Source organism: Rhinolophus ferrumequinum, chromosome 12, assembly GCF_004115265.2.
Source record: "Rhinolophus ferrumequinum isolate MPI-CBG mRhiFer1 chromosome 12, mRhiFer1_v1.p, whole genome shotgun sequence".
In the NCBI taxonomy this organism is placed as follows: Eukaryota; Metazoa; Chordata; class Mammalia; order Chiroptera; family Rhinolophidae; genus Rhinolophus; species Rhinolophus ferrumequinum.
The window spans coordinates 54,588,384-54,603,427 of record NC_046295.1 but is presented as its reverse complement, the minus strand read 5'-3'; the positions used below and the strand labels follow the sequence as shown (position 1 = coordinate 54,603,427).

Below are 15,044 nucleotides of genomic sequence, written 5' to 3'. Positions count from 1 at the left end.
CAATTCTGGAGGCCACAAATCCAAGATTAAGGTGTCAGCAGGGCTGGTTTCTTCTGAGGCCTCTCTCCTTGGTTTGTTGACGGCCAGCCCTCTTCTCCCTGTGTCTTCACATGGTCTTCCTTCTGTGTCATAATCTCTTCTTATAAGGACACCAGTCAGATTGGAATACGGCCCACCCTCATGACCTTATTTTACCGTAATTACGTCTTTGGAGGCCCCATCTCCAAGTATAGTCACATTCTGAGATACTGGGCTTAGGGCTTCAACATAAGAATTTAGGGGGAAACAATTCAACCTGTAACAGAATGGAAAGGTTGAGAAACCTGCATTGTCCCTTCCAACTCTTTACCATCAGAATGATAGCGTTTGTGTCCTTAATCTACAATGCTAGAGTTGGATGCTACGTAGTTCTCTCTAAGAAAGCTCCCTAATCTTTTTGTATGTGACTCTTGCTTTCTATAGGAGTAGAGCTTCGAAAAAAGGTTTATGATCTTGAAGTAAGAAATTATATTTAACTGTGGAGCAATTTAAAACCAGGAAGAGGGGCCGGCCCAGTGGCTCAGGCAGTTGGAGCTCCGTGCTCCTAACTCCAAAGGCTGCCAGTTCGATTCCAACATGGGCCAGTGGGCTCTCAACCACAAGGTTGCCAGTTTGATTCCTCGACTCCCACAAGGGATGGTGGGCAGCGCCCCCTGCAACTAAGATTGAACACGGCACCTTGAGCTGAGCTGAGGTGCCGCTGAGCTCCCGGATGGCTCAGTTGGTTGGAGCGCATCCTCTCAACCAGGGTTAGTGGGTTGTGCCCCCTGCAACTAGAAATGGCAACTGGACCTGGAGCTGAGCTGTGCCCCCTGCAACTAAGACTGAAAGGACAACAACTTGAAGCTGAACGGCACCCTCCACAACTAAGATTGAAAGGAAAATAACTTGACTTGGAAAAAAGTTCTAGAAGTACACACTGTTCCCCAATAAAGTCCTGTTCCCCTTCCCCAATAAATTCTTTTAATAAAAATAAAAATAAAACAAATAAAAACAAGAACAGATGTGTAACTTAAAAGTACATTTTAAAAACATTTTAAACTATATACATAATTTTAATTGTGGAAAATACAGAAAAGCCAAAATGAAAATAACCCTTACTCCCACCACCTAGAAAAAAATGCTACCAATATTTTGCATTATCTCTCTACCCTTATTTTTTTTGCATTTTTTGAGATCTTGCACTTCTGAAAATGTCTTTATTATACCCTCATCATTGACAATTTGACTTGATTTAGAATTCTAGTTCAGATCAATTGTCACCCTTACTTTCATACCCATACTTTTTTTTTTTTTTCTTTAACCAAATATCAAGCTTTGGGAAAAGTGTTGTGGCCTGCTTTTTTAAGCTAATATTTCCCAAATTATTTCATATCCTTCCGCAAAAGGTCATCAGTTACTTAACCCATTTCAGATTTTTGGACATTTATATTGCTTCCAATTTTTTGAAGTAAGGAGTAATGCTGTGATGAACGTGTTTGTAAGCTAAAGGGAGAGAAGAAGGGGCTGAGAAATGGCTAGAGAAGAACAGTGGAGCCCCTAAAGAGATGACAGAAATGGGCTCCACAGCCCACATGGAGGCACGTGCACAGGAGGAACGGGGAGAAGGTTAAGGGCAAGAATAGAATGAGGCAGGAAGTTGAACGAGTTAGGGCCTAGGTACTTTAGTTTGTTTACAACTTTACTGAGCCCAACCCCGCCCCAGGCGTGGCACTGGGTTCCAGCAGGGCAGCAGCTGGGCCTGAGCGACCTATATAACGCAACCGGCGACAGGAGTGGGAGCTGGGACAAAGGCGGGGGAGGTCACCGCGATCAGCTGAGAGTCACCAGGGCGCTAAACTAAAACAGCAGAGGAAAGGCGGGCAGGCCGAGCCCACGATCGCGGCGCTCCCAGAGCGGCGGCGGAAGTGGCGCCATCTAGCCTCCCCGGCGCCTCTCTCAGCCAATGGCCGCGCGATGCGCCGTCCGACGGTGATTCGCGCAACACCTAGGGAGAAAAGGCGACGGCCCGTTTGGCGCGAGAAGGAACTATCCTTCTACTTATTGTGCGAATTACCAGGGCAGTATAGTCAATGACAAGCGTCTCTTCTAGCTTCTCTCATGCCGGTTAACCTGTCAGGGACACCACGCCTTCAACCTGAAGCCCGTCTCATGCCGCCCACCTGCCCTCAGTAAAGATGGCTGACGGGCACAGAGGAAAAAGCCGGAAGTAGGCGGGGTATGAAGAGCCGGTAGAGGGCGCGGTGGTGGGCGTGGCTTGGCTGCGGAGCGGGCGGGGGCGTGGCTATCCGCCCCACTGGGTTTTCGGTCAATGAGGCGTACACATCGCGGCCAGGTGCTTCCCACTGTGGTCTCCTGCAGGCGGGTCACCACGAGCCCCGCCCCCGCGCACAGATCTCCATCTTTGCAGGTACCTTCTGAGTCTCCCAGATTTGGCTGTCCCAAGTGCACATTCCCAAGTGGGGCTGTGCACCTGCAGTCCCTCCGCGGTGAAAGCGGCGATGGCGGGCGCCCAGGAGAAACCTCCGGAGTCTAGCTCCTCTGCCCCCGGGCCCGAAGGACCTACCGGTTCGGCCAGGGGGTTCGAGGTGTTCCCTCCCGAGGAGTCAGAGGATTGCGCCCGGCCCCTAGAGACTGCCCCCAAGAAACTCTGTGGATACTTAAGTAAGTTTGGCGGCAAGGGACCCATCAGGGGCTGGAAATCCCGCTGGTTTTACTACGACGAGAAGAAATGTCACCTGTATTATTCGCGGACCGCGCAAGATGCCAACCCCTTGGACAGCATCGATGTCTCCAATGCGGTCTTTGACTGCAAGGCGGACGCCGAGGAGGGAACTTTCGAAATCAAGACTCCCAGCCGCATTATTACCCTGAAGGTAAATGGAGCGGATTTTCCCTTTTCAGCCGAGATGAGTTCCCAGGGCACGGCCGGGCGCGGGTGGGTGGTCACAGTAAATTTACTGGAACAGTGATGACCGACCCTATTCACCCAATGAAGCCTGGGTGCCCAGGGTATTGTGCTTTGCAAAGCGCATGTGTTGTGCTTTGCAAAGCGCATTCATACCCATTTACTCATTGAAGAGGAAAGGCAGGGATAATGGACCCATATAGTATGGATCAAGAACCTGAGTCATAAAGAGAGGAAGTGCACCCGTCGCGCATCTAGAGAGTGGTGTAGCCCCGCACTTGAAATCTGGTAGTCTTTCCACCTCTGAGTACTGTATGAAAACTTTTACTTTTTTATCTCTCTTTACTTTTTTTCAAAACTTTTACTTTTGGGTGTGCCTGACAATGTCGTTACCTTATTAACTTTCTTACCTGGGGCTGAAAGATAGTCAAGATGTGAACTTTGCAATCGTTTCCCAAGGCCTGGATTCTGAAATACTTTTCTTGATATTTTGGCCAACGGGAGTGAATGTCGAGAAGACATTAGCAGGGATTGAAGGTAAACATTTAGGTTTCACTGATCAACCTAGATTGTTCATTAGGCATGTCTGTACCTGCTTTCCCATCAGTAGATTTTGTTTAATCATCATGTTTACCTGAGAAAGCCTGAAACAGCGGAAAGGCCATGTACTTTAAAATCAGACAAGATTGGATTCAAATTCTACATCACCTACTTACTGCCTTTGTGACCCTGGGCAAGTTGCTTAACCTCTCAGAATCTAGGTAGTTTGTGAGATTTAAAACAAGATGTGCAAGTGTGTGGCGCATCACAGGAACCTACAAATTGTTGATTCCCATCACCTGGAATAGATAGCCTTTTGGGTGCTCATCAATGTTTATTGAATGAACACATATGGTGATGGAACCAAAGTCAGAAAGTTCATGCCAAAAGGAGGTACTCTAGAACTTAATTAGAAAGACAGATCTGGGTTAAGAGGTCTAGAATTCACACTCATCAGAGAAGAATGTGCCATAGACAGACTTCCCCACCCTGGCCCATCTTCCCACCCTCCCACCCCCTCCTCTAGCCAATTGGGTATCTATTGAGGGCCCTGAATGCAGCCCACAGTTTCAGTTCCCCTTCACTGGCTGGTGAGCAGGGTAAGGGGGACCAGCTAAAATAATGGAAACCAGGAATTCCAGGCCAGGCAAGGCAGGCATTTCAGAGATCATGTGGTTTGCGGGTCATGTGTCTCCTCCCACAGGTTGAATGCTGTCTGCAGGTTCTCCAGTGTCTTTCACTATTTCATTGATCTGTGTGTGTGTGCCTGGTGCCTGGCTCTGTCAGGCACTGGGGTGTGGAGCCCGATCAGACCTGCCCCCGAGGCTCAGTTTGAGGTCTGGTGAGAGAGACCGACAGGGAGACTGGCATGCATAGTAGAATGTTCTATAGAGACACTCTGATAAGTCTGTACTGGAAACGTATGGTGACAGGAGGTGTCAGTTCTACTGAGTAAGAGGGGCCATCCATAAAGGGTATCATAGATGAGGGGATAACACCTGAGTCTTGAAGAGGAAATCCATTTCCTACAAGCAGACAAGAGAGAAGGGCATTTCAGACCAAGAGAGCCTCATGAGCAACGATAGGAAAACGTGCGACAGCCCAGAGTATCCACACAAATCCCAGGAGCCTGGGGTACAGAGGGGCCCGAAAGATGGAATGGGAGAGCAGAGGCCTAGGGGAGGGCAGGGCATTTGTGAATTATGCCAGGAAGCTTGGACTTTGTCTTGTGGGCTGTGGGAAATTGTCAAAGCGCTTTAAGCAAGGGAAACGTCGTGAGATTAGAATGTTTAGCAAGCTCAGTCTGGCCATTGGGTAGAGAACAAATTAGGAAAAGGCAAGGCTGGTGATCAGGGAGTCCATCAGGAGGAGATCAGGAGAGAATGATGGCTGAGCTATAGCCGTAACAGTGGAGAGGGAGACAGATGGGGTAGCATGAAGACTGTGAGGGAGGAGAAAGGGGGGGCTCCTGTAACTGGCCGGCTGCCTGGTTGGGAGGGAACCCAGGATGAGCCCGTAGGACATCCAGGTGTACATTCCCCTCAGTAGACTTAAGTTCCAAGCGGTGCAGGCCATGTGTGTTGGCTCTCCTCAGGATCTCCAGTGCCTCCCACAGTACCTGATACGTGTAGTGGGTGCTCAGTATACACTGGCCAATGAATGAATAAAATGGGGTGTTTGGATATGGGCTGCAGCTTCTGAGCACAAAGTCATCGTGAGGCCCTGGGAGGGGCTGAGGTCTCAGGGAATGTGTATAGAAAGAGAAGACTAGTGGGCATCAGTTGATCTTAAGTGATGCCTCCATGACAGGCCGGAGGGCCTCTTTCATGGAGCCGCTGGCCTCATACACACCTCACCGGAGGGCCTCATGAGCTGCTCTCCTCACGTGGCCTTGATTGTGAACAGCGCTGTGAGGCTCACCATCCTCTCCCAGCGAGCTGCCCAGCTTCTGCACCCAACTGATCCCAGACCTTCTCTACGTAAGCCGTATCTCCTGGCCATAAAGTATAACAAAACTCTGCTCAAGAAGTAGGAGACCCAGGTTCTGGGACCAGCTCTAATGCCACCTGCCCGGGTGACATCAGAGCCTTAGTTTCTCCACCTGGAGAAAGAACTGCCCTGCCTCCCTCCTGGAGGATCAGAGAATAGGTATTTGGTGACTTCACGGATATGACAATAGGTATTTGGACCATCCAGTGCTGGGAGACTAAAGACCGGCGTCAGCCATTACCTGGTTGAGTGTGCCTGGAGGGTCCCACGCTGTTACTGTGGTGTAGTGTGGCTTTCCAGTCCCCAGTCATACGAATGATTTCAGTGCATTCCCCAAACAGGAGGGTTTCTCCGCGTTCCACAGAGTAAGCTAAGACATTGAGATGTTGCACAGGGAGACAGTGGTGGTACCAGGGCCCCACCAGGTCAGAGTTCCAAAGCGCTTGCCCTCTCTCATCAGTACCTCCAAATTCCTTCGCCAGTAAGCACGTTGTGAGCCCCTACTGCTGTTAGGTGCTATGCTGAGCACTGTACTTTCCTTACTTCATTTCTTCCTCAAAACCAACCGCCCTATGAAATGAGTGTTGTCATCACCGTAGTGCAGATGAGGAAACTGAGGCCCAGAAAGGTTAAGGAGCCTCTGAGTGGGAGCCCAGAACCGGATTATTTTCTGTGGCCAAGAAGCGTGTGTTGTTTCTGAGGTGGACACTCATCCACAGTGATGCCGTAGTTTTGTTTTCTGGGAAGGAGAGAGTTACAAGCCTTCCAGGACCTTCCCTCATCCCACACCCAGGGCCACCCTGCGGGCACAGGGCCTTGCCAACTAACCCTTGTGCTTCTCAGGCTGCCACCAAGCAAGTGATGCTGTACTGGCTGCAGCAGCTGCAGATGAAGCGCTGGGAGTTCCACAGCAGCCCGCTGGCACCTGCCGCCGCCCCTGACGCTGTCCCGGCCGGGAATGGGCCCACCCTGCACCTCGAGCTAGGTACCAACGGGCTCGCCTCCTGCCCGCACACCCAGGGCTCGTGCTGACCAAGCCTTTGTCCTCTGTGGGAGTGAGTGGGAGGAGCCCTCTGCTGAAGGAGCAGAGAGCCAGAGAGGTGACTCGAGACCTGTCAAGGTCACAGTATAGCATTGCTCAAGAATATGGCCACTCAGGCCCGGCTGCCTGGGTTCACGTCCTAATCTTGTGTGGTCTTGGGCAAGTTGCTTAACCTTTCTGAGCTTCAGTTTCCTTCCCTGTAAAATGAGATCTATAAATTGACCTACCTCTCAGGGTGATGATGAGGATTCTGTGAATCCATACACCTTAAGTGGTTGGAACAATGCCCACACATTGTCAGAGCTCAATAAATGTCAGCTACTGTCTTGATGCCTGTTAGGGGACGGTCTCAAGAAATGGAACTGTGAGGAAGGTTAATGAGGAAATGCAGTGATTCTCGCGGCTTCTTCCACAAATGCTTTTGTGCTCTGAGTTGGATAGACCAGTGATTTTAACCCTGGTGTTCCCATAAGGCAGAAGAATCCTTTACAATCACAAATGAAGTTTCTTGATCCCAAATCCGAGAACATCCCTGCATGGAGGAGTCCTGGAGAGCACACCCTCCCACCCCCATGCCACAGCCAGGAGTGTGATTGGCCCCTGCAAGCACATGGAGAATGAGGTCCCAGCACAAGGCTGTAGCCTGTCTAAGATGCCTCATCCTCCATGAATAGGGAAACCAAATAAGTAAGGGCAGGTCTTGTGGCCAAGTGCCTCCTGGAGCTCGGTACATGTCTCACACTGAGCTCGAAGGGCAGCCTTGGCCCTTCTCCTCCCCCAGTTTCCCTTCCCTCAGGAAATCCCCCCATTTACCCAGTTGCTCCAGTAACCAAGGAGCCACCCAGTCCCTTCCTAGATCTCAGTTAGCCAGTCCAGTCGGTGACCAGTGCTGGCATGTTGCCTCTGGCCCCCCTGTCAGATCTGGGGCTCCCTCGCTGTAGTTTCCTTGAGTCAAGCCTCAACTCTTAGCTGGAAAATCACAGCAGCCTCCTTTCTGGTGTCTCCACGTCCCAGCCTTCTGCCACTGGCCATCCTCCTCACCACAGCCAGTCAGCTTTATAAGGTGAAAGCCTGAGCCCTACCCCCGTTCTGTGGCCACCCACACGTCCCAGCCCCCGTCCTCAGACGTGTTCTTCCCACCTCCCCTCTGCCCGCTCCCCCAATGTCTGCCTCTGGCTTTACACTTCCGCAGCACCACAGGTGTGTCTGCTCTCTTCTCTGCCTGGTAAATTACTGCTTATTCTCCATGGCCGAGCTTCAGTGTCACCTCCGCCTCTTGCCAACTGCCTCTCGGAAGCCTTCGGGGCCTTTGCCCGGTCAACTCTGTGTGATCCCCCAGCACGTTCAGACGATTCTCGAGGCCTGTCACATTGTGTTCTAATTACAGTGTCCTTTCCAGTCTCTGCTCGCTAGCCCTCAAGGGGTCGTGTCTCAGTCACCTGTGTCCCCAGTACCTGGTGCCCTGCCTAGCACATTGGATATTTGTTGAATGAATGTGGGAGTCAATACATTTACTTTTGTAATTAAATGAGGAAGGGGGTGTAAAGCCCTTAGCGTAATGCCAGGCACATAGTAAGTGTTCAAAACATGGCAGCTGTCTTAATGATACTGTGAGTATATGTGTACTTGTACACTATTACTATTATACTGACGCTTCCTTTTTATTGTCACTAATAATCAGGAAAGTCTTTGGAGAACCTTCTGGGTGTTTGATGCTAACAAGGTCTTTCTTGGGGGAAGAGTTTGTTTTTGCTTCTGCATTTCTGCTCGACTCCCCACCTGCCAGAGAGCTAAACAACCCTGGCTGTGTGGAAAACTGCAGCCTGACTTGACACAATTGCCAAATCAGCCTCCCCAGAAACAGAGAAAGTCTCCCTGACTTGCAATCGGAACAGCCAGGTCAGGTCATCAAAAGGTAGCTTTGGATTCCACAGGTTCTTCTACTGTGCGGAACCCGTTCCAAGTCCTTGAATTCCGTAGCTTTGGTTCCAGACACTCGGGGCCTCTTGTGGGCCAGCCACTCCGGTGAGATGCGGGGAGGTGAGTGGTGGCCATGATGGCCAGGGTGCCAGTCTCCCGAGGAGGACGCTGCAGGTGACAGAGGAAGGACAGGGAAGTGAGCTCTTCCTTGGAAGTCTTACTCATCTGGCAGCAAGCCCTCACCCTCTCGAACCCAGGGCCCATGTGAAACCTTCCCACGCCTACCCAGAAAGACATTTCTGGAATCTTGAGCAAGCTGGCAAGCCCCAGATTGCCTGTCTGCAGCAGGGTGCCCCACCTCTCCAGGCTCCACCCTTCCTAAGAGGAAGCCCGGACCTACGGCCAGGGCAGTGAAAACCTACTGACTCACATCTGACTTTGAGTCACAGATGCTTTATATAGTAAAAAGTGCCTCATGACTGCCCGTAAGCATCTGCGAGGCATGCTTTCTACAGCTTTTAAGCATTTACAACTTTGTTATATACTTTACCTAAACATTGGTCTCCGCAGAGCCAAGAAAGGTCAAGGGGAAGCCAACCGATTGATAATTGCTAAAGTAGGACACAGTTTACACTGCACGTTTATAAGTGTATAGCATCATAAAAATATGCATGCCATTTACTGACGCTGTTGGAACACTTCATATACATCATCTGTCTCATCCTCACAACAATCTTATGAGGTAGTTACTGTTATTCCCATTTTACAGAAGAGGAAGCTGAGGCCCGAAGAGACCAAGGGACCCGTCTTAGGTCAGACAGCAAAACAGTGTTAGTGCTGAAATTTGAACTCTCATCTGCAGACTCACGCCCCCGTCCTCAAGCTGTCCAGGGCCCTCCAGGGAAACAGTGACCTGTTGGCCCAGGCTCTTTTTGTTAGGTGATGACTTCTTCCTACCGGTGATGGGGCAGCCTTTCGGGCTCAGGCAAAAGGAGAATTACAAATAAATGGTGATGAAAATTCTTTGTGTGGTCACCTCACTGAGGACATTTCTCCAGGCTGAGGAGGGGCCCAGAGACCCCAGACCAGAGCCTTGGGTCAATTCTATTTCCTACAGGAAGTGCTAACTTTCACGGTAGCATCCCCATCGTGGGCCACCCATGCTTTGCAAAAAGTGTCTCATGTGGATTAATCAGTTGTGTGCTTTCCTGGGCAACCCCTCCCTTCTTGGAACTGTCTGCTTGTCAGAAAGGATGCTGTAACTAGGCAAAGTGAGGGACTATGTTGAGTCCATGGCTCTGCCAGCAGCTGTGTGACCATGGCCACAAAACTCACCCTCTCTGAACTGCTGTTTCCTCGTTGGTGAAACCAACCAGTGGTGACTTTTCCCCCCAAGACTTAGTTCTTTGTGGTCTCCAGTAGATCTAGAGCCACTAGTAGAAGTTAAAGGAAAACGGATATTGGCTATTAGGGAAGTATTTGCCAAGACATTAAAATCTTAGACAAATTGTAATTTTTTTGTTTGTTCTGAATGAGGGAAAGTAAAGATGGTTAAAGTATTGATAAAAAAGAAAATCGTAATTATTTTGGATCAGCTTAAAGTCAGGATTAAAGACTACTTTGAGGGGCAGCCGGTTGGCTCTGTTGGTTAGAGCACATTGCTCTTAACAAGGTTGCTGGTTCGATTCCCCACATGGGCCACTGTGAGCTGCGCCCTCCACAACTTGATTGAAACAACTACTTGACTTGGAGCTGATGGGTCCTGGAAAAACACACTTAAATAAATAAAAGTTAAAAAAAAAAAAGCATGCTTTGAAAGATGTTGAGTCCACAGTATGGGGCTTTATGGTTTTCTAAACATTTTCATGTACTTTAACTCTGTAGGAGACAGGGTAGAGAGTGTCCTTCCGATTTTAAAAATACAGAACCTGAGGCCAGAAGAGAGAAAGGGTTCTCCATCCAGGTCACAGTGCCCTCCCGGCAGAAACATGGCTTGGCCTCAGGTCTTCCAACTCCACAGCTATAGTGCTTTCTAGTCAGCTAGGTTCCTTCAGGCTCCTGCTGAAACCCCCAGGGGACTCTGCCTGTCCAGCCAAATGGGATCCCGCCCTAAGCACCCCACTCGCATTTGTCTTCTGTGTCCCTCCGGGCATCCTCAGCTCTGTCTCTGGAACCCCTTGCTGCTGCCTGTACTTACACACATAGCAGGATCTTCCCCCACTCCTTCTGTAAGTCCAAACCATCCCCAGCCCTCCAGGCCCAGCTCCAGTGCCCTTCCTCCAGGAAGTCTTCCCTGACTTGAATTGGAAGGAATCTGTCTCCACCTCCCAGAACTCCCCGCTCTTTGTCTGGCCTGCCTTCCAGCTTCCACCCACCTGGGCTTCCTGAAATGTGCACTTCTTACCTGCTCCTGAAGCTGGGAGCTTCCTATGCCTTTGATTATCTCACATTCTGCAGCCCCTCTGCCCCCCCAGACCCACACACACCTGGAAACCTCAGGGTAGACGCCCAGACTGGTGAGAAAGTGAACTGAAGGGAGGAACTCGAAAGAATGACTTGGTATGGCCAAGTGCTGGCCAGCCTGCCAGATCTGAAAGAGCCTTTAGGAAGTAACAAGTGTATTACTTGCAAAGTTTATTTTCAAGGAGATTGAACAACTCCCCCTGACCCCCACCATTGTATTTAATGTTTTTGTATCCACACCCTTTTTGCAGATGTAGTGCAAAAATAAATGTCCTGTACCCCTATATTTTTCACCCTCTCAGTAGAGGGCTCCAATTGAAAGGTGTCTACTGACTGCCCTGCAGGTCTCGGGCTGCCTAATAAGATCATACCATGCCATCCCCGAAGTGGCCTTTGATCTCTTACGCTTTTTATCACACTCAAAACTAACTGCTAAATATTTCACTGCCTCTCTCTCCTACTTCAAGTTGTATTTCCTTAACCTTGAGACCTTCCTTAACATTAAACATTTTGAAGCGCTCACTGTATAAGAATCATTATTTAAGCAGAACATTTGGGAAACAGAAAAGTAGAAGAAAACGTAACCATAACCCTTTCACCCGGAGACAGCTAGTAGTGTCAACATGTAACAACTTCCCGCCTGCCTTTTATGTAAATGTACTTCTGGATCATAATATAAAAAACGCCTTACTTTGCTTTTTGCTACTCAGTATTGTGACCCTAAAATTTCCATGTATCATAGTATCTCTTTATTAACATCTACTTTTAATGAATATATATTATTTTTCTGTTTATAAAAGTAAGCCATGTTTACTGTAGAAAATTGGGGGGGGAGCAGAAAACCATAATGAGAGTAGCCAGCTCACTTCTAATCCCATCATGCACTTGTGACCACTGTTGAGACTACGCAGTGAATTTCTTGGAGACTTTTCCTGTACAATTGAAATCATACGATAACTCCAATTTTGTATCTGTCTTTTTCCACCTAACATTATATCCCATGCATGCTCCCCATGACTTAAGCATTCATTAACATCGTTTTAAATTGTTGAGTAAAATTCCATTGTCTGAAGTGATTTATTTAACCTTTCCCCAGCTCTTTTACGTTATTTCCAGTTTGAGGCTAAACAGTGCCAGGATGAACCTCTTTGTCTGCATTTCAGACAGCTTCTGTAGGTGGATTTTCAGATGTAGAAATAATGCAGTTCTGCATATTTTTAAGGGGTTTCCAGGAAGGCTGTTCCAGCAAAATGCATCATTTTACTGCTTGCAGAACGTTCAGTGAACCCCCTGCTTCTTTGGCTGCTGTTAACCCACAAGGAAGGCTGCTCGTTCAGCTCACCGCCTGCCACCTGCTCCCAACGGGAGCCGAGCCTATAGCACCCACCTGTCTGGTCTTTCCAAGTGCAGTGACCTGGGTGGATGATCCGCCCCCCACCACCACCACCACCTTTTTGTTGTTGTTGTTCCCCAGAGCAAGAGGAAGCTGAGCTGGAGGAGTTCCTGAGCCCGGTGAAAACGCCCACTGGGCTCGTGGGCATGGCAGCTGCGTTGCAGCCAGCCCCTGCCATGCCCTTGGCCCTTCAGAATATTTCCCTCAAGCACCTGGGAACTGAAATACAGTAAGTGCCAGTGGGGCCGAGGGGCCCGCCCCGCTGCAAGCAGCTGCTTCTTCAGAGCTTGCAGTGATGTGATGTGATTTCCCTGCAGGGAGGTGGGCCTGCGGACGGGCTAGGGGCTCTATTTTCAATTCATCACATCATTACTTTGAAGTATCACATTCATTGTTCTGATTTTAAAAGTAGTGCATGTTCTTCGTAGGAAATTAGGAACATCTAGAAAGGTATACATGTAAAATTACCCATAACCCTATCACCCAGACAAGCATTCTTAGCATTTGGTGTCTCTCTTTCTTCCACACTATATACACATATATGCATAATTGAGATCATACTGAATGTAATGGGGTGATGGCTTCACAAATGTCTACATGTGTCAGTCGCATCAAATTATTCACTTTTAACGTGCAATTTATCGTACATCGATCATATCTCAACTTTTTTGTTTAGTAACGTATTATATATATAATTTCCCATTGGCGGGCCTTGTTTTAAATCGTTTCTAAGAAGATAGCCATATGGCCTGGGCTTTGGAACCAAACTGTCTAGACTTATATCCTGGCTCCACCAGTCATGGGCTGTGCTGCCCTTGGCAAGTTGTTTGATTTCTCTGTGTTTCACTTAAATTGTTAGTGAGTGCAAAATACAACAGCGCTTGTCTTACAAAATTAGTGCAGGGGTTAGATGGGTTAATGCAGGCAAACTGCTTTAGAACTGCGCGTGGTCGTGGGCAAGCACTTAATAAATATTACTTGGAGCTACTATTGTTGCTCTTACTGAAGAAATGGAAGCTTTTCGGAATCCAGACTATACTCAGTACTGATCCTGTTTGGTTGCTAGTTTTCTGTGTGGACTTCAGACAAAGTGGGACCTCTTAGAAAGCAGAATAGATTGTTTACTGGATTTGGTTGGAGTAGAGACCCCTGGCTCTGTGTGACTCAGGCATAGCAGTTCCCTCTGTCGGCTTCATTGTTTGAATTTGCTTGGGTAACCTGGAGGATAGTGATGGTGGACCCAGGACAGAAGCAGGTTTTAGGAGAAAGACGGTGAGTGTCTTTTAAGGGCCTTTGGGAGTAGAACTACCCACCAGGCATTTGGATGGAGGGGCCTAGAGCTCAGGAGAGAGACCTGAGCTAGAGAGAGAGAGACTTGGGGGAAGTGGGGCATGGTCAAGCCCCACAGTGAGTGGACAACGAGGGTGCCCTGTTGGGGATCTTTCCGTGGGAGGAGCTGAAGGGAACTGGGTGCATTGGGAGCGAGAGGCGGCCGGGGAAGTCCAGCCATCCGGCCAGGACACACTGGACCTGGGTGGTCTCACCAAGATTAAGCCAGGTTCATGGCTGATAAAGGCCACAAACAGCAAAAGTGGAACAGAGAATGGGCAGAGACCAAGAAAGGAAGGAAGTTTCAGAGGATCAGTCAGTTACCTCCCTCCTGACATTTGCAATAACCCACAGAAAACGCAAGCCAACATTGCGAGTTCCCTGGGCTGCTGAGAGCCCCAGTAAGATCAGGGGTGCCCTTGTCTCCTGTACTCCCTTCCCCTGGCTGGTCTTGGAACGTGCAGTTGGGTCTGCTACGAGCCCATGTCATACTCTGGGGAAGGGAGGAAGGAGCTTCCAGAGCTCTGTACTGGGTGCTTTCTGCTCTCGTTGAGTTGTCTGGACAACACTGAAGTGATGTCGTAACAGTGGAGTTCTCAAGCCATGGAGGCAGCCCAGGTCTGAGGCTCAGCCCCACCACTTACCAGCTCTGTGGCTTTGGTTACTTACCCTTTCTGAACCTTAGTTCTCTGTGTCCAATAGCAGCGATAATAGTACTTCATTGGCTGTTGTGAGGATTTAGTGCATTGAATGCATGTGTGTGAGGATTAAATGAGTTGAATTACTAGTGTGTAGTTTAGAGCCTGGCCCATGGAGGGCCCAGTCGTTGTTTGTTGTGAATAGGTTCACACGAGGTGTGTTCCCAGTGCACACGAGGAAACCCAGGCTCAGAGAGGATAAATGGCTCTCCCAAGGTTTTCCTTCCAGAACAAGTCTTTATGACCACTACCCTCATGCTGACCAGGCCTTTCAGACCTGGAGCTAAACCTACACAGAAATGACCTATGAATCACTCCAAGCCAAGTCAATACATTTATGAAATGGAGATGCCTCTTCCAAGCAAAATAGTTTGGCTGGGTAGTGGCCACCTGAGCTGTGCTCATAGTTAGTGAGCTCCCCACACCCAGGGGAGGTGTGGGCTGGCGCTTAGAAAGCCCTTTACGGCCCTGAAGTTGGGGTTTCCATACCCTCCCACATCCCAGGGATGACTTGTAAGCTCCTGGAAATGTTGGGGAGGCTGCAGCTCCTGCACCAGGGGACGTGTGGGCAGCAGTGATGGTCATCCCACCTGCCAGTTCCTTTGGCTGCAGGGATGTGTCCCCGGGTCCTCTCCAAGTCATGTGGCTTGTGGTTTGGAGATACACGTAATGGGTCTCAGCACAGGCCCCAACACAAAGTGTACTCAGTAAATAGTACCCCTC

The 15,044-nt window shown here is 49.2% G+C and overlaps 1 protein-coding gene across 4 annotated transcripts in view; it reads left to right on the top strand.

Annotated features, from left to right (window-relative positions):
- Positions 1–1,818: 1,818 nt before the first annotated feature.
- The window catches only part of TBC1D2 (TBC1 domain family member 2), a 44,483-nt gene continuing 31,257 nt past the window's right edge, over positions 1,819–15,044 (top strand). For 2 of the 4 annotated variants that reach the window (XM_033123655.1, XM_033123656.1), the window contains exons 1-3: positions 1,819–2,915; positions 6,320–6,461; positions 12,376–12,523. In XM_033123655.1, the coding sequence (XP_032979546.1) occupies positions 2,541–2,915; positions 6,320–6,461; positions 12,376–12,523 (665 nt within the window). In that variant the 5' untranslated portion in view covers positions 1,819–2,540. The remainder of the gene's footprint in view (positions 2,916–6,319; positions 6,462–12,375; positions 12,524–15,044) is intronic. The other 2 variants (XM_033123653.1, XM_033123654.1) reach the window with 2 other exon arrangements.